Here is a 19,522-nt window from a genome sequence, read left to right on the forward strand (position 1 = left end):
GACTTGGCTGATGAGAGACACCTTCATGAGCATAAAGACTTGGCTGACGAGAGACACCTTTATGAGCATAAAGATTTGGCACATAATGGAGACCGTGATGGGGAAAAAGATTTGGCCGATTATGGAGACTATCATCGTCACCATCGTAGACACCATCATAGACACCATCATAATTGGGATGACTATAAACACCTTCATGAGAATAAAGGTTTGGCTGATGAGAGAAAACTTCATGAGCATAAAGATTTGGCAGAAAATGGAGTCCATGATGGGGAAAAAGATTTGGCCGATTACGGAGACTATCATCGTCACCATCATAGACACCATCAAAGACACGATCATGATTGGGATGATGACAAACACCTTCATGAGAAGAAAGATTTGGCTGATGAGAGACACATTCATGAGCATAAAGATTTGACAGATAATGAGAAACGTTATGGGAAAAAAGATTTGGCAGATTATGGACACTATCATCATCACCATCACAGACACGATCATGATTGGGATGATGATAAACACCTTCATGAGAAGAAAAATTTGGCTGATGTGAGACACCTTCATGAGCATAAAGATTTGGCTGATAATAAACACCTTCATGAACATAAAGATTTAGCTGATGAGAGAAACCTTCATGAGAATAAAGACCTTGCTGATAATAAACACCTTCATGAGAATAAAGGTTTGGCTCATGAGGGACACCTTCATGAGCATAAAGGTTTGGAGGATAATAAACACCTTTATGACCATAAATATTTGGCGGACGATAGACAACTTCATGATAAGAAAAATTTGGCTGACGAGAAACACCTTCATGAGCATAAAGATTTGGTTTATGTTGGATACCATCATGGAGACCAACAAGACGTGGAGAAGAATGAACATAAAGATGGAGACCATGAAGTTTATGATGACAACAAAAAAAATGAAAACCATGTGGACATTTCCACCAGGATTCTTACCACTAATAATGGATCAGACGAATTGCTGCTGGAAGGAGACATGATGATTCCCAAAACCAGAAATGCCATGAAGTGCTTCTACAACAGCTGCCTGTGGAGAAAATCCTCCAACGGCTTGGTGATGGTCCCCTACATCATAGGCAATGAGTTTGCCGGCTATGAAAAGCAGACGATCCTGGGTGCCTTGATGGCATTCGCTGCCCACACCTGTATTCGCTTTGTCCCTCGTACCAATGAAAAAGACTTCATCATGATTCATAGCAAAGGCGGATGTTACTCTGCACTGGGCAGAACAGGAGGAATGCAGGAACTTTCGCTCAACAAGGGGGGCTGCATCTATGGTGGAATCGCCCAGCATGAGCTAAATCATGCTCTGGGCTTCCAGCATGAGCAGACCAGAAGCGACCGGGACAGCTACGTCAGGATCAACTGGCAGAACATCATACCGGCAAGTGCCTACAACTTCTTCAAACATGACACCAACAACCTGAACACACCTTATGACTACAGCTCCATCATGCACTATGGAAGAGATGCCTTCTCCATTGCCTACGGAAGGGACAGCATTACCCCCATCCCCAACCCCAACGCCCAGATTGGTCAGAGGAATGGATTGTCTTACTGGGACATCAGAAGAATCAACATACTCTACAACTGCTAACTGATGCTGATTGATGCGGAATACAAAATGCTGTTCTAAATGTTGAGGTGGCAGAATATATCACCTCACAAGCTTAAACTATATTCAATAAAGATGCTGCAAAATTATATTTGTCTCCTTATTCTTCTGTATTTGTGTTCAGCAAACACCGCACCTACAACAAGACAATGGTATGGTACTCAAACTAGGTTTACTGACAAAACGGTAAACTTGTTGAAGTGAACACTTTATAAAATTTAGCTTATAGGCTATTTAGGAAATGTAGGTCTACACAACAGAACAACCTTTTACTAAGCCAACTACTCAAATTTATGTGCAATTTTATTAAAAAGACCTTACAGTCATTGAACATGCAACTCTGAGAAACAATGCTAATTAGCATAAATAGTAGCTCATGCTAGTTAGCTTGACTTTATGCTCTTTATCCACACCGGCTTAAAAACACGTCATATGGAAACATGCTGTTCTAATTTAAAGGTTAACCCTCATGTCGTGTTCATTTCGTGTTAAACAATCTTGTGTTCCCGGTCAGAAATGACCATTCTACTAATTTCACCATAAAAGACTGTATTAATAAACATAAATTTTCACATGCCCACTTCTTATATATACACTCTGTGTTTATATATTTTATAAGTCCAAATAAGTTACAAGTCCAAATCTTCACTAAACATAGATAATCCATTAAGACATCTGGATCTTCCTGAATTTTAAGGAGATAAGTAAAATTCATGGTGTCTGATTCAAAACAAGACACAAGAGTGTGTTAGTTTACTGAAGTCCATTAGCATCTCCTCTGTCAATCAGAGCTGTTGGCGGCTCTTTGCCTCGGGCTCTGCTGGATGAAAGACTAATGGTGGAGGACACAGTTGTCCCACAGGCTCTGGACAGCAGCCCATAGTACACTCTGCTGATGTCATTTACTTGGAGCCAGACTTTCTGTGAACTTGCTGATGTTAAAGTGGAGAAAAAAAGGGAATGTAGCTCATTGAAGGAACTCATGAACATTGACTGGATAAAATACATTTGAGAAGTCAAAATGTTTTATTTATTTTATTTTTTTAAATAAAGACCTAGTTTTTTGTTTTTTTTAAGGAACGCAGGCTAGATCGTCCATCCATCCATCCATTATCTTTACCCGCTTATTCCATTTTGGGTCACGGGGGTCGCTGGTGCCCATGTCCAGCAATCACTGTGTGAGGGGCGGGGTACACCCTGGACGGGTCGCAAGTCCATCACAGGGACACATAGAGACAAACGAGACAAACAACCATTCACTCTCTCACTCACACCTAGGGACAATTTAGAGTTACCAATCAGCCTAACATGCATGTTTTTGGTCTGTGGGAGGAAACCAGAGTACACGGAGAAAACCCACGCATGCACGGAGAGAACATACAAACTCCACCCAGAAAGGCCCCTGGACCAGGGTTTGAACCAGGGACCTGCTTGCTGAGAGGCAGCAACTCTAACAGTTGCGCCACCGTGCTGGCTAGATCATTTTATCTTGAAAAATAACAGAATAGTCCCTCGATACTTCGCGGTTCGACATTCGCAGACTCACTTTTTCACGTTTTCAACATAAGAATGTACACAACACACGATTGGTTGATTGATGGAAGGCGACCAACATTATGCATTATGCTCTGTATCCCGGGTGCTGATTGGCTCAGTAACCGTAACATCAGTCTGTCTGGTCTGTTTGCTGTGCTCTTTTGTGAAGCCAACAGTGCTTCCGGACACTGCTTTCTGCTGAAATTCCAAGAGTAGCAATGGAGGGAGCAAACACTAGCGGAGAAACTGATGTAGTAATAGTTTTGAAACGCAATGTCAGAAGTAACGGTCTATTAAACTCACAGAACTGGCAAGAGAAACGCAAATAATTCTGAAGCTGAACTCATCTTTCAAGTTTAGTAGTATCTTTTCTGGTGAGTACCCATTAAAAATATTGCAGTACTGTAGACGTATGTTGTTAAAATTACATAGGTTTAAGAGTTTAAAACATTGTTAAGAACATTGCAAGGGTGTGGGAAGGGTTTATAAAGCCCAAAATATATAGTAAAATAAATATACCATCCCTACTTTGCAGATTTTCACCTACCACAGGGATGTCTGGAACATAACCCCCGCAATAAGTGAGGAACTACGGTATACTCTTTAGTCAAATGTTAAAAATAGTTATCTCACAATGTGTTGTCACTCAGAATATGTGCTGGGGATGACTCTCAGCTGCTACAGCAAGTTTTAAGTACATTTTGTAAATATTCAGACATATGGCCATTTCTGCATTTGCTACAAGAGATTAGCTGTGGCGGCCATCTTAAATACGGTTGATTCCAAAAGTCAATCGGTTGTAGTAGTGTAGTTATTAAAAAGTTACCTGAATCAAAAATTACTATGGCATTTTTTTTTTGTTTCAACCTTAAGCAATTCACCTGTACCAGGGGTCTGCAACCTGCGGCTCTGGAGCCACATGCGGTTCTTTGGTCCCTCTGCAGCGGCTCTTTCAAGGTTTGACCAAAACTGAACTGGCTGTTATACAAACAACAACAAAAACGACTAGTTTTAGCAGTTTTCCTGTCATTTCTTTTGCAAATATGTGAATATTGGAACAAGCACAAGGAGTAAAACTTTAACTTTATGCTTTATTTCTATACCCAATTCATTTTTCCACAATTAAAAAATTACCTAGGTTTGCATACTTCATAATTTTTTATTAATTTAAAAAAACCTCTCTTTAAAATAATCTGGTCTTTTCATTTGTCTTAAATTGTAAAAATATAAATTATTAGTTATTTTATTTTTTATAAAAGGCCACAAAAGCCCCTTACACCAAACCTAAAGTAGCCCATGGGCCACCAGTTGATAACCACAGTTGTAGCATGTTATTGTGGCTCTGAACACTTTTAATTTAGTGAACAAAGGCATAAAATGGCTCTTTTTGATTAAAATTAAAATAAAAAATAAAATTAAAATTACTGTAATATATGTCATAACACCAAAACAGTTCATTCGGATGCATCTGACTTTATTAAAGCACATTAGCTGTTTGACAGTCACTGGTTCACAGAAGTAATGATTATGATAATGATTCTTATTATGACAATTATATATCTCTTGTAATGAGATTCCAGAGTGAACAGCTGTGATCCCCCCACTCTGTAAGTCAGCCCCCCACCCCGACTGAACACGAGTTGAACTGTATTTAGATGTGAGGGCTAACACGTACAATAATAATATTATTATTATTATTAATATTATTAGTATTATTATTACTATATCACCAGTCTCTGTTAGCAAAACATCTCCCAAAGCACTGGACAAACTCTGAGGTAATTAATGGATGAACTTCTGGAGTCGACTCAGTTCAGCATGGCCGCCACTGCTAATGAAACTTAGAAAACAAATATGGCTTTAACTCAGCTGGATTTAGAAAAAGTTAAAAGTTTTGTGTGGTAGTAGATGAGGGTAATTCCCAACACATACTCACAGTGTTACATGATAAGCAAGATATTAGCCCAAGACTTTGGCATTAACAGATTGTATCAACCCTGTCTGTTAGCAAAAATATCTCATGAGCCACTGTGCACATTTAATTGAAACGTCCAGAAAGTATCCATCAGATATGAATCGACAATTGAGCAACTTGTGGCGTCATCTCAATTCAAGATGGTCGCCACAACCATTTTCGGACCATGAGTGAGTACTTTTTTTCAGAAAGTGAGCTAAAATTTGGTGTGGTAGTAGCTGAAAGTCTTTCCAACTATTCTCTGAGGACTAAGGTTATTTAGAACGCCCAACAGCTCCTTCTTTTGTCGGCATAAAATGGTCTTTGTTTTGAATTTGGCAATTAGCAGCAGGTATGAATCCACACAATGTGTTAGGCCTTTAATAGTGTGAACGTTTATACAGCGTTCACACTGTGGTCCATTTTTCTTCTGTACTTTTTTCAGCATCTTTCTTATTCCACAATTTTTGTGCCATTTCAACAAATTAGATAGATATCAAAATATTCAGCTCGTTCAGGACAATCCTGCTGTGACTGTTGGTATTGGTGCAACTTTAGCTTTTTGAAATATTTAGCCTTTTCTGTCATTTCTTTCCTCATAGAAAATGAATTGATCTCATTTTACATCCTTCAGATCTTTAGATCTGTTTACCTTTTACTGCTCCTTTCACATTTTGTTCTGCTTCAGCTTCTTTGCTTCCTTGTGCAAATTTAAACTTTGTTCAGCTGTTTTGAGCTCCTTTTAGATTTTTTTTTTCTGCTTCTTCTAACTTCTTTCTGGTATTTTCAGCTTGTTCTACATTTTTCAAAGTTTTAGCATTTTTTTTTAGCCAATTTCAGCTGTTTTCAGATTAATTAGTTTTTCCAAGCAATTTCTATTAGTTTCAGCCTAAATAACTTCTTTCTACTAATTTCAGTTTATTAAGCTCCTTTCAGTTGTTTTCTTTTAGTTTCAGGTTTTTCTGCTATTTGAGTCAGTTTCTTTATTCGTCATTTGCAAATTGTGTACATTACACATTTCAGCTACTATTTAATGTTTTTATACCAACTGTAGCATTTTCAGCTAATTCCACATTTCTTTAGCTCATTTCAGCTCCTTCCACTTCCTTTTGGTAGTTTAAGCTTCTTTCTGCCATTTCAGCTTCTTAGGCAATTTCCTAATTTTTGGGCTCATTTCTGCTCATTTAAACCTAATTCAGCAAATGTGTTCTTTCTGCTTTCTTCTGCTAACTTAGACTTGTTCTTCAGCATGTTTTTAACTTATTTCAGCAAGTTCTTCAGCAATAAGCATTCACACTACATTTTGGCAGGAAATGCAATTTCTCTAGTTATGATTATTTTTAAATCCATATGTGCACAACTCTTCTCAACTAGTCAAGTCTGATTGTTTTTAAACTTTGGGAGTACAGCCTTAAAATGGCGCCACACCGAAGCCGAACACAAACACATGCAGTTATTAACGATATAATAAAGATGTGGGAACGGATGATCGCAGCTTTGTTTGCAGCGTCCTTCTGCACACAGGCCCAGCTGAATCGTCTTCTGTCCCATCTTAACAACGGCTCCTAACAAGTCTTCTGAGACCAATCAGCTGCTGTCTATTTGTGGCTCATCGTAATGCGTGTGCCACATCACATTAGTCCTCACGTGTGAACCATAATTTCACTTGGTAATTCCGAAGCGTCTCGCTGCCTATACATATTCATGAGGAGCCTATAAGTGGCAGATTGAGATGTCCTTCTAGTGTCCGTGACAGCAGGTTATTAATATTGAAAACCTAAGTCAACATTATAGCTAGATGGAGAGACACTCAGGTCATTCTCCGACACATTCTTCACACTCCGTGTCCTCCAGACAGTTGGACAAATCATTATTTTGCCTCGATTGTTCAGAAATATACAAGATGGTACACGTCTATTAAATGAACAAACACGAAATAAAACTGAAGCAATTCCCCGTTTTTTTTCCACCAGTTTTTACTTAATTCTGTTGATTAAAATTCTATGTGCTCGGAGTTAAAAGAGCCCCCAAACCCCAGGTTATTACAAGGAACAGCAACTTCTGGATCATTTCAATTCTCCAGCGTCTAAATTGATGCGCCTGCTGTTCCTTGTGGCTAGTTTTGAGGTCTTCCTCTGGAGCTCGGAGCAGCTCAGAACCGGAGCTTTGTCAGTGTCTGCTGCGTTTGATACGATGCAGGCTGCAGGCGGATCGTCACAGGAGCTGAGAGGAGGTCGCCGAGGTCCTCCTGCTTGTGGCGATGCCCAAGGGCCATGAACGCAGCGGGGAGCCCGGGTGCCGGTGAGGTCTTGCACAGCCTTGCTTTGCTTCATGAAAGCCTAATGAGAGGGGGGTGGTGGGTCTGAAACTGTGCTGTAAGACGCCCACAATTCTGCAGCACCAGAGCAGGGAGACGATGGAGGCTGCACACACTCGCTTCACAGAGAGGCAGCAAAGACAAAGGAACAGGAGTGCGTGGATTTATTGCTGTCAGAAAAGAACGACAAAGTCTTGGTGCAGAATTGTTAATAAATAAAGTGTTTACAGCAACCGGCTCACAAACAGACAGTAAGCCAGAAAAAAAGGGTGCAGGGCCGCCTGTCTGCAAGATAAAAACTAAACACAGGAACCCAAGTGGAACATTTATATTGGCATGATCAAATATAAATCTGAGATTACTGTGTGCACATAAAAGACATTTAGTTTTAAATGTAAGAAGTTCAGAAATGCGGTGCACTTATCTAACTTTCCACATTCATTGAAATATAAAATATTAGAAAATTACAGTATCTAAATCTAAAGACCCTTTCCTTTCAAATATCTTATGACGACTTGTTAAATAACATATAAAAACGTACATTCATCCCAGACATTGTTTTTTTTTTTTAAATGAAGTATAAACCATTAACATTATGTGCCAAGAAAATAAAACAGCAGCTTCTGAGTGATTATCTAAACTGTACATAAATTATTATTACAAAATGTTTGTTTGCAAAAAGCAGTAAAAGCTGCTCCAACATTGTACAAGTGGTTCATAAAATAATCTCTGCAGGCTCCTCAGTTGGTTGAGGAGTGCTGGCTGATCCGTAGCGTGCACCACTGACAGCGAACACAGGTTTGAGCCGACTGGACGGCCTGAAACCGACAGAAAACAGTTTCTGCAGAGCTCGGACAGTTTCACCTCCTTCCACAGAGAACTCCCTCACACCACAGAGGTCCAGCGCGTGAAGCGTCTTCCTGGTTTCTATGAGACCCTTTTCTTCTTGCTGCTTTTTAGCTCGCTGTACTGAACCTGCAGGAAAACAACAAAATAATTATTAGTTAAGTACAAAAACATTAGAGCCGGTGTTCTCAAACTTTCTGGATTCAGGGACCCCCTCATAACATCATGTTTATTAAATAATTTTATTCAGTGTGTCTCTTTAATGCAATGGAAATATTTGTGTAACATAAATACTTAAGATCTGTGTTAATACATTTTTTATACTTTAAAACATGGGGTATTTTTCATTCAAGACACATTTAATAAAAAAATAATAATTTTAACTTCCAAAAATTAGAGTTTTGAGAAAATTAACAGCATCAAAAACCACTTTAAAACTTTACCTGTTCACACAATGAACATAAATGTACAGTGGTCCCTCGATACTTCACGATTCAGCTTTCAGACTCGCTCTTTTGTGGTTTTTCAAAATAAGAGTGGACATGACACACAACTGGCTGATTGATGGATGAGCCGCACGAACGGCCTGCAATTTTTATTTAAAATAAATTATTTTAAATAATGTAGCACCTGCTGCACGTTTGTGCAGCCCACAGGTGCACGGAGAAGCTTCCTCCTGCAGAATGTCCATCTCCGCTCTGCAGCGGAGTGGGCGTGGCCGAGAGCGCTGGCAGAGAGCGCAGAGATCATGACATGCTGTGCTCTTTTAGAGCAATTAGAGTTTAGAAACATCGATTAGAATATTGCAAGAGTGAAGGGTTTAAAACACCTTTATATAAAGAACTATATATATATATATATATATATATATATATATATATATATATATATATATATATATATGTATATATATATATATATATATATATATATGTATATATAATTAAAATAAACTACTACTTACTACTACTACTTGTACTACTATTCCTACTTGCAGTTTTTCACTTATCATGGGGGGAGCAGAGAATGGAAACCCCCACGATAAACGAGGGGCCACTGTATCTCCACTTCTTCAAGTTATGACATAAAAGTGAACAGAATCAGAACAGCAGTAGTCAGACCAAGTAACAGGGCTTCATTTGTCAACTGATCGATGCTGGAACACAAAGAGCAGGTGGGTAAATGGTAAATGGTAAATGGACTGTACTTATATAGAGCCTTTCTTTCTTATTTCAAGATACTCAAAGTGCTTTACACTAGAATCTGTGTCCTCATTTACCCATTCATACAGCACTCTACTAGATCTCTACAAAGCTAACTGAACAAATCATTCTAATGACACTAATCAGAGCTTTATCACATTCATGTGCCGATGGGACACACATCAGAGGCAACGAGGGGTTCAGTGTCTTGCCCAGGGACACTTCAGCATGTGACTGCTGGTGGATTCAAACCCCCAACTCTCGCATTGGAGGACGACTGCTCTAACCACTCAGCCACAGCTGGGTGGGGGTGTGTGTATGTGTGTGGGGGGTCCGGGACCCAGAAACATTTGAATAAAGTAAATGTGATTTCCTGCATTTTTATGCATTTTACAGATTGTTAAACATCTACATGCTTGTAAAAATATAAAAATAAAACAAAATTTTGGGGACCCCCAGGAGTCCGGGGACCCCAGTTTGAGGACCAGTGCATTAGAGAACAGATTCAAAGCTTTTGGATCTTATGAACGCAGGAGGTGAAAGCATCCGTGCAAGTTCAGTCTGAACCTGAGGGGAAATTTTACAGAAGCAGGAAAATTCTTTATAATTCTAATTTGAACTCTTTTTAATTCTAAGACCCCAGGAGTTTATATTCAGATGATATTTTTGTGTTGAATGCACAAAACTACACGCGTTCATTTCTTCCTGTTAGGGCTCTAAACGAGGAGAACATGCCTAACGCGCGACATGTCCATCACTGTCACACACGCAGAGACTGGAGCATCTCTCTGCTTCAGAGTGTCTGTTTCACTGAACCGTGTGACCCGCGGGCTTCGAGGACGGAGACAAATGGGGTCTAATAACTCAGAGGGACATCAGGGTGAGGAGGACGAGTGACGATGGATAAAAGAGAGCAATGTGACAGAAAGCAGACAGGATGAAGTTCGAGGCAAACACCAGACAGTAAATAAAGAGCTGAGTGTTTTGAGCCGTGAACGCAGGACTTTGGAGAACTCATCGCTCTTGTAGATGAAGTGTGTGTTTGTGACGGAGACACCAGCAGTGGCAGACCTCCACCGGGGATGTATCATGACCAAAACACAGCTAAGATTACATGGGGGGGTGCTGCATAATTATAGAGACAGAGCTAATTATACAGAGGAGAGTGAAGAAAGCCTGGGAGTTGTTGTGGTGGGAGGCAGAGCCGGCAGGCTCTGGGATTTTGGGCTTCCTGACCGGCTGATCCTGCAGAGCTTACCTTCTGCACATCTGACGGCACCCTGGAGAGGAAATCAAGCACTTCATTGTTGTCGATGCTGTACGGGTTCCGCAACTTCTTGGTGAATTTATTGATACCTAAAACAGAAATTCACACCAACGTATCATTAAGACTTGTTTGCTCTTTTGTTTCCACACAAACACGTGGCTTCAGGAGACTCACGCCGTCCAGGAAACACCGTTCTCAGCACCACTACACACATGCAGACCTACTGGTTTGACTTCTAGCTTTGCGCTGGCAGATTTGCAACATTTCAACAATCAAATGACAGCAAAATATTTTAGACTTTTAACATGAGGACATTTTAAAAGAAAGAGAGGAGCAGGAAACCAGCTGAAAGAAGGTACTCTTGTGAATTGGTTTGAATTAACAAAAATTAACAAAAAAAGACATTAGTACTTTTATTATTGTGGTTCTTAAGCTGCTTGTCTAAATGAAACATTAAAAAAGACACAAACAGCAGATCTGAATTGAAACTCACCCCATATGAGGATTACGTAGCGGACAGGGATGAAGTACGTGAGAACTGCAGCGACGACGAAGATCAGCAGAGCCAGAGCAGACAGGAACGGCACCGACCAGTTAAATGTGCTGACAAATAAAACAAGACAATCGTGTGCTGTTCAACTACAGCCGGCTGATCAAACAGTATACATCACTTCCAAGAGATGAATGTGAAAAAATAAAAAATAAATTCATACAGTGACTGTTTTTAAAAAAAAAAATAATCCAAAAATATTAAAAGGACCACAACACAGTGAGTTTCTTACTTTTTGATCCTCTCACCAAAGCAGGCGATGTCGTCCAGCAGGTTTTGAACGGTGATGATTATGTCCTGGACCATGTGAATTTTGTCGATGAGTCCTTTCCTCTCCATCTCCTGAGGCAGAAAAAACAAAACAAAAACAACAAACACTATAATCATGACTGGACTGCTAAACGATGCTGCGACTGCTACTTTTAATCATTTTTAAAAACTAATTATAGTGTGAACACTTGTGAAGCATTCACTCTTATGATCCATTTTACTTCTGTACATTTTTCAGCATCTTTCTCGTTCCATAATTTTTGTGCTATTTAAACAATTCATAAATCAAAACATTCAGCTCGTTCAGGAGAACGGTGCTGCATGACTGTTGGTATTGGTGCAGCTTTAGCTTTTTGAAATATTTAGCCTTTTCTGCCATTTTTTTCTCAAAGAAAATGAACTGAGTTCATTTTACATCCTTCAAAAATCTTTAGCTCTGTTTACAACCTTTTACCGTTTCTTTCACATTTTGTTCTGGTTCAGCTTCTTTCAGCTTCCTTCTGCAAATTTTAACTTTTCTTCAGCTATTTCAGCTGGTTTTTTTCAGCTGTTTTGTGCTCCTTTCAGATTTTTTCCACTAACTACAACAATTTTTTGCTTTTTAACTTCTTTCTGCTAATTTCAGCTTGTTATGTTCTTTTTAGCTTATTTATGCGTTTCAGCATTTTTTTAACCATTTTTCATTCAACCTTTATTTAGACAGGTTAATCCCATTGAGCCTCTTCAGCTACTATTTAGCTATTTTTAGCTTTTTCAGCTAATTCCACATTTTGTACACTCATTTCAACTTTTTTCAGACTAAGTCACCAAAAGTGTTCTCTCTCCACTTCCCTCTGTTAATTTAAGCTTCATTATGCTTTTTAGCTGCTTTTCAGCTGTTTTTTCACCTAATTTCAGCTTTATTCATATAATTTCTGCTTTCTTGTGCTCATTTCTGCTTCTTTCAGCCTAATTGGACAAGCATGTTTTCTTCTGCTAATTTAAACATTTCTACCCTTTCAGCTAGTGTTTAGCATTTTTAGCTATTTTCAGCTGCTTTTAGATAAATTCAAGTTTTTCGTGGTAATTTCTGCTACTTTCAGCCTAATTAACTTATTTCAGCTAAATTCAGCTTGTTATTCTCCTTTCAGCTTATTTCTGCTTTTCTGCTATTTCAGCTATTATTTAGCTGTTTTGTGATAAATTTAGCCTTTTTAGCTAATGTCACATTTTTTGGAGCTTATTTAATCTCTTTCCACTTTCTTCTGGCAATTTAAGCTTCTTTCTGCCTTTTCAGATACTTTTTTTTTGGTTATTTTCAGCTTTTTGAGCCAATTTCCTAAATTTTGTGCTAATTTCTGCTCATTTAAACCTAATTCAGCAAATATGTCTTATTTCTTATTTCTTTTGCTAACTTAGACTTGTTCTTCCATTCATCTACATTTCAGCATGTTTTTGGCTAATTTCAGCTGTTTTTCCAGCAAGTTCTTCAGTAATAAGCATCCACACTGCATTTTCACAAGAAATGTAATTTCTCTAGTTATGATTATTTTATTAACAGTAATTTAAAGGAAGTTTATACATGTATGCGTCTCCTTCCTAAAAGCCACATTAATGTCATTAAATGTTCCCAAGAACCCAGGTTTGATCTGTGGTCACAGGTTTAGAGGCGAGAGCTCCTCAGAGCGGGGCTGGACGCTGCATTATGAAAAGAATATTGTGAAGAGCCCCCCCCCCCCCCCCTCACAGGGAATAATGGGTTTAATGTAAACAGAGGAGACCAGGCTCTCAGGAGACAGAAACATGTCCACATCAAACACACAGAGACTAACGGGGACCAGCAGAGGTGTTCTGGAAAAGATGTTCCAGATGCAGAAACTCAAGAAGAAAAAAACACATGTAAAGCAAAGTTTCACACTGAAAGCCTTCAATCATTTTGGGGTCACGTTCCCACTGAAGCTGCCATGAGAACGGCTGTGAACTGGACCTGCGCAGCCTTTCAGAACGTCGACACTGTCACTCTGAAGACATATTCCACCGCTTAAAAGCATTTCAGCACAAACCTTCAAACAGCGCTCTGGAGAAGCATGTCTAAGTGCTGTCATTAGTTCTGTATTGATGGTATTATGTAGTTTGTTAAGCTCGGGGACTTTCCCAAATGCAGCAGGACCTTTTCCACACCCCTCTATTTACATATGAATATGTTGTGACAAGTGGAAACAGGTTGGAGAGGTCTTCATTAGGCCTAAATGTCTTTTGGTGAGCACAAGTTGAGAAAAAACCCTAAACTGGTTGGTTGGTAAGGAATCAAACCGCATCAGAAGATTTAGTGCTGAGTAAAGAGCTTAGCAACACACAGCAATAGATCACAGAGAGATACCTCTGTCAACAGAGAAAACTGAAGATAAACCTCGTCTGTTCTTCAGAAGTCAGCTGGGGGGGGGCGACTAAAAACAAAACGCCCTCCGAGGTACGTACCTTATCATCATCCTCATCCTCATCTTCCAAATCCATGCTGTGCTGAAAAAAGAAAACAAAAAGGCAATATGGAGGTGAAACGGGAGTGAGGTCAGCCCTGCAGGACAGCTGACCGCCAGGACTTTCTCTCAGCTTCACATGTCAGAGGAAAGAGCTCAAACTCATCGTTTAATAACTCATAAAAATAATTTAAAAAACGTGTTTAAAACAGAGAAAGTCTCAAATGTTTGTTTACGTTTAAGCAGCTATTCATGATTTCTTTACAAGAGATTTATGATTTGGGAAACCTTGAAAAATATCTTTAAATTAATCAAACGAACCAAGAAGCAACAGCTTTTAGCTTACAATTAAAGAAATATAAAGTGACGAAAGCAGCACATGAAATCATTTCCTGTTAAAGCGTAACATTTAAAAGGAAAGAATGAACAAAAAAGCATAAATCTTCATCATGAGCTGGTGAAACGTTTACACAGCTACAACATTTAGGGCCCTGGGAAGCTTTTAATCTGAAAAATAAATAATGTTGTGAGTTTATGAAAAGGCTGGTTTGTCTCCGTGTCCCCGTGTTGGACTTGAGACTTGTCCAGGGTGTCCTCCGCTTCTTGTACAGTGACTGCTATAGACATCAGCTCCCCAAAAACCCCCAAAGAGGGTAAACAAAAAATAAATGGATTATTATATTGCAGTGTTCTGTTTGATGATCATAAAGTTCACGGTTCAAGATTGCTGCAAAATTGGAGAAAAAAAGTTATCTGGCAATAACGTTTATACGAGATTAAATGTTTAACAAAGTAATTATTTCATCCAAATTTGATTTTTATTCATCACTGGAACATATATTTCAATGTTATTTAAAGCAATTTAATCCCCATGTTCTGACAGGATATAATTTGTATAATTATTTTATTGCGACTAAAGCTCGTCAAAACAGAACGACGGTTGTTTTGAGAGGTTTTGACAGATTTTTGAACAGAATGGTCCGTACTGTCTGAATGGTTTAATATGTTAAACTACATGTGAGGGCTGATTTTACACGTCAGAAACATAAAATGATCTCATGACAAACTCAGAGCGGTCAGAGGTGATTTAAAAAAAAAAAAAGTGCATACGGCCTTTTCTGGACCAAGCGCTAAACACTTTTTTCCCTACTTTGACTAATCAAAACAGGAGCTGAGCATCAGACCAATTACAGCGACGGCGAGGCAAGAAAAGAACTCAGAATTTGAAAAAAGCTGCACTAATAAAGAAAATGGATGGCAAATTAGCTTAGACTACAATGATCTGTTATATCATCTTATTCAGGGAGTTTTCTATGCCTTTGTGCTGCGTGTTATTTTATTATTATTATATATTATAAAACCGTGGGCAGCTGGTTGCTATGGTAACACACCAGCTTCTAATTATGAGCACAAAACGTGTCTGAGGTGGCTTAAAAAAAAAAAAAAAAAAAAAAAAAAATATATATATATATATATATATATACTGTATATATATATACATGTTTTTACAATAATTAAGAGCAGAGAAGCGTTCAGGAGGTGGCAGGCGGATAATGGAGAAGCTGCTCTGGACTCACCACGACCTGACTGACCCGTCCAGATCGGATCTGGAAGTAGTTCCACGTGATGAGTAGAACCAGGAAGGACGGCAGCATGTAAAACTCCCAGTGCCACACAGTCACGACAAAAACCTGCAGGCAGAGGTCACACGTTAGTATTAATCTCAAGGAGGGCGGGTGGGGAGGGGGTTCTGCAGGTCCCTTCTCAAAGCCCTGCCAGCTAATAGCTGATGTTATCTGCGTTGGTCAGGCTGATAAGAACAACCCTGACATTACTAAACGTGCCTCCACTCCTGCATATGGATCGACACGAGCCGCACATGTCCAAGAGCTTTTTCTCATCTTGTGTGTGTTAACGTTCAACACTTTGATTGCCACGAAGAGGCTGCGTGTCCATTTACCACCCAAAATACCTTATTTAGACCAGTCTAAAGCTGGTGACACTGTGGACCACGACATCTTATGCCATAAGCTCTCAGACATTGGTTTCTCAGATCACACTATCGGTTGGTGTTCTAATTATCCCTCAGATCAGAGGCAATGTGTTCAACATAATAGTACTTCTTCCAGTTATCCAACTATTAACAATGGTGTACCACAAGGCTCAGTCTTAGGTCCCACCCTCTTTACAATCTACATAAGTAATGTAGGTCAGATCATTCTTGATGCATCCTTACATTTCTGATGACGACACAGTTGTTTACTGTGGAGCTAGAACAGTTGCTAAGGTTTTACAGCTTTTACAGTCTGCATTCGACATCATCCAGACAGATTTGTTCCGTCTCAAACTGGTGACAATGCTAATAAAACCAAAGGAATGTTGTTTTCAAACAGGAAGTCGGTACCAGCAGTCCTTCCTTCTGTCTGATCTATAATGGTGTTCCTATCGAGTTTGTTGATTCTTACAAATACTTGGGAATCTTAGTTGATGTACAACTCTCTTTTAAGCCTCATGTCAAAAACTTAGTAAAGACATTGAAATTAAAATTGGGTTTCTTTTTCAGAAATTGATCCTGTCTAACTCTGAATGCTAGGAAACGCCTTGGAACTGCAACTTTCATTCCCTCCATTGACTATGGTGCCATTATTTACATGAACGCTCCTACAAGCACCCTGCAGATGTTGTACTCTGTCTATCATGGTACACTAAGATTCATAACTGGCTGTAACTACCGTACCATCACTGCACCCTGTATTCACTGGTTAACTGGTCATTAACTTCACACACTCTAACACTGGTACATTTTCTTTAAATCACTTCTTGGTCTGCTGCCCTCATATACGAATGCTTGTTGTTGTCTGTACCTCATCTGTGTTCTTTGTCTAAAACAGGTCTCTCTTGTAAATGAGTCCTCGTGACTCAATGAGACTAACCTGTATAAATAAAGGTTGAATGGAAATGTCACAAAATGCAGATTCCACTTGAATATGGTAAAACAGAATATGATCCGTGATATTTCAAATCCCCATCTGAGGCAAACTACAAGATAATATTTTCAGAGGGAAACTGCTTGAGCCAAAGTGGAAGTAAGCCAAAATGTTTCGGGAGAGGTTTACAGATTTTTTGTTTAATAAGCTAGTAAAAACAGAGGTGAACATCTGGAAAAGGCATCACTCTCCTCTGAGGCACCAGCCAACATAAAAGATATCAGATCTGACCGCCCCCGCCCACAGCCGCCTTCACCGTCAGCTTTAATGTGCAAACAGCCGAGCGCTCTCTTGTCCATGTTATCACAAGCCAAATCAGAGCCGGGAACCAGCTTCTTGCTGGCAGGGTTCTGGTTTATTAGTGAGGACTCTGTAACGCCTGCGAGATGGAGGGCCGCTGGGAAACACCGAGTCACGCTCTAGTGGAAATGTATACTCAGTCTGTAAAGGTTGTGATAATTGTAGCCCACTTCAACCTGAGAGGCATTACACAAGCTTCAGCAGCAAAACAGGGATTTGATTTAAGATCCAGATCCCAGAGAACCAAAAAAGGAACAAAGGCAACGTAGAAATGAAGGAGCCGCTGGAGGAGAGATTAGCAGAAAGCATCAAGATCAACCACAGGAACACTGGAGGGAAGGTCTCAGAAATCAGAGTTCAACACCAAGCGGGGCTGGAGTTCACACATTTATGCTTCTGACTCGAAAAAAGAACATTGATCAGTCTGAATCTAAAAGGAGCAACAAATATAACGTGGCTTTAATGCTCCAGTTGAGCAGAACCAGTAAACACGTGTGTAATGGGCTCAAAACACGTTACTAACAGGTTAAAGAAATTTACATTAATTTTACTCCCGTAGATATTTTATCCAAAGACGGGAACAAACAAAGCCACTTTTAACACATTTAACATGTCTCCAACTCTTTTAGCTTTCAGAATTTTAAATTTGCTCCTCTTTCAAACTCTACGAAGAGACCAGAGTGACAAAAAAACACCACGGACGAGAGAATATAAAGATGAAACTATGACGGGATAAAATTATGCAAAAATAGTTAAAATGTTTAAAAAATGTAAACAATCAAGTAATTTTATATTTTTATACATATCCATATATACATATTTTGGTTATCGTTTACTTAATTTCACTCTTGATTAAGTCACTTTTCAAGGTTTTCATTGAATTAATGTTTTTTTGTCGTTGTTTTTTTTACATTTCCCTCCATTTTCAACTTGGTTCTCCTGTCCAACTCCTCAGAGAGATATCCTAACCATTTAACTGCTTCTATCAGCTAAATATCTCATCCAGGATGGTCTTAAATCAATTTTATATACATCATTGTGTGACTGTTTATGAAGCATTCACACTATTGGGATCCGTTTCTCTTCCGTACGTTTTTCAGCATCTTTCTCATTCCAGAATTTTTGTTATTTCAACAAATCGTATATCAAAACGTTCAGCTTGTTCAGAAGGGTGATATGACTTTTGTTATTGGTGCAACTTTAGCTTTTTGAAATATTTAGCCTTTTCTGCCATTTTTTTCTCATAGAAAATGAACTGAGCTCATTTTACATCCTTCAGATCTTAAGATCTGTTTACAACCTTTTACTGCTCCTTTCACATTTTGTTCTTCAGCTTCTTTCAGCTTCCTTTTGCAAATTTAAACATTTTTCAGCTACTTTCAGTTAATTTCAGCTGTTTTTCTTCAGCTGTTTTGTGCTTCTTTTTGATGCTTTCTGCTAACTACAACCTTTTTGTGCTTCTTCTAACTTATTTTTGCTAATTTCAGCTTTTTATGCTCCTTTCAGCCTATTTCTACAAGTTTCAACTTTTGCTGCCATTTCAGCTAATATTTAGCAGTTTTTATGCTAATTTTAGCTTTTTCAGCTAATGCCACATTTTTAAGTGCATTTCAGCTCTTTCCACTTTCTTCTGGTACTTTAAGCTTCTTTGTCTTTTCGGCTAGTTTTCAGTAATATTTTGCTAATTTCAGTGTCTTTAGCTAATTTCCTAATTGTTTTTTTTTTTTTTGTTGCCAATTTCTACTTATTTAAACCCAATTCAGAAAATATGTGTTTTTTCCTGCTTTCTTCTGCTAATTTAGGCTTGTTCTTCCATTTCAGCTATATTTCAGCATGTTTAATAACAGTAGCTAATTTCAGCTGTTTTTCAACAAATAAGCATTCTGCATTTTTGCAGGAAATGTACATTTTCTAGTTTGTTTTAAATTTTTGTTTTTCCTGAAACTCCTACTGCTCCGTCCATCTCATTAGTTTGTATTGAATGCTTTGCAGAGAATTAAAGGAGTGACGGCAGAATATCCAGTTTTGAATGAAGTGTCAACATTTATGCTGATGTTCTTTTTTTTTTTTTGCACCAAACTTTCTTATTTTAAGTAGATTTTTCTTTTTGCTTCATTTATTCAGAGATCAGGCAAAGAAACAGGAGCCTAAGGAGGTAAATTACTCACAGATTCTTGTTAGAGAAAGGTGACAGTT

General features: G+C 38.7%; 2 protein-coding genes across 2 annotated transcripts in view; one reads left to right on the forward strand and one right to left on the reverse strand.

Annotated features, from left to right (window-relative positions):
- LOC119423801 (high choriolytic enzyme 1) overlaps positions 1–1,730 on the forward strand; it is a 3,006-nt gene extending 1,276 nt beyond the window's left edge. The window contains exon 2 of the mRNA XM_037691215.1: positions 358–1,730. Coding sequence (XP_037547143.1) covers positions 358–1,623 — 1,266 coding nt within the window. The 3' untranslated portion in view covers positions 1,624–1,730. The remainder of the gene's footprint in view (positions 1–357) is intronic.
- A 6,619-nt stretch (positions 1,731–8,349) lies between these two features.
- Positions 8,350–19,522, reverse strand: part of mctp2b (multiple C2 domains, transmembrane 2b) — a gene marked incomplete in the record, with an annotated part of 67,352 nt that continues 56,179 nt past the window's right edge. The window contains 6 exon segments of the mRNA XM_037697617.1: positions 8,350–8,423; positions 10,755–10,852; positions 11,257–11,366; positions 11,546–11,655; positions 14,041–14,082; positions 15,617–15,730. Coding sequence (XP_037553545.1) covers positions 8,376–8,423; positions 10,755–10,852; positions 11,257–11,366; positions 11,546–11,655; positions 14,041–14,082; positions 15,617–15,730 — 522 coding nt within the window.

This window comes from Nematolebias whitei, chromosome 2, assembly GCF_014905685.2.
Source record: "Nematolebias whitei isolate Nwh7 chromosome 2, NemWhi1, whole genome shotgun sequence".
NCBI classification, from domain to species: Eukaryota; Metazoa; Chordata; class Actinopteri; order Cyprinodontiformes; family Rivulidae; genus Nematolebias; species Nematolebias whitei.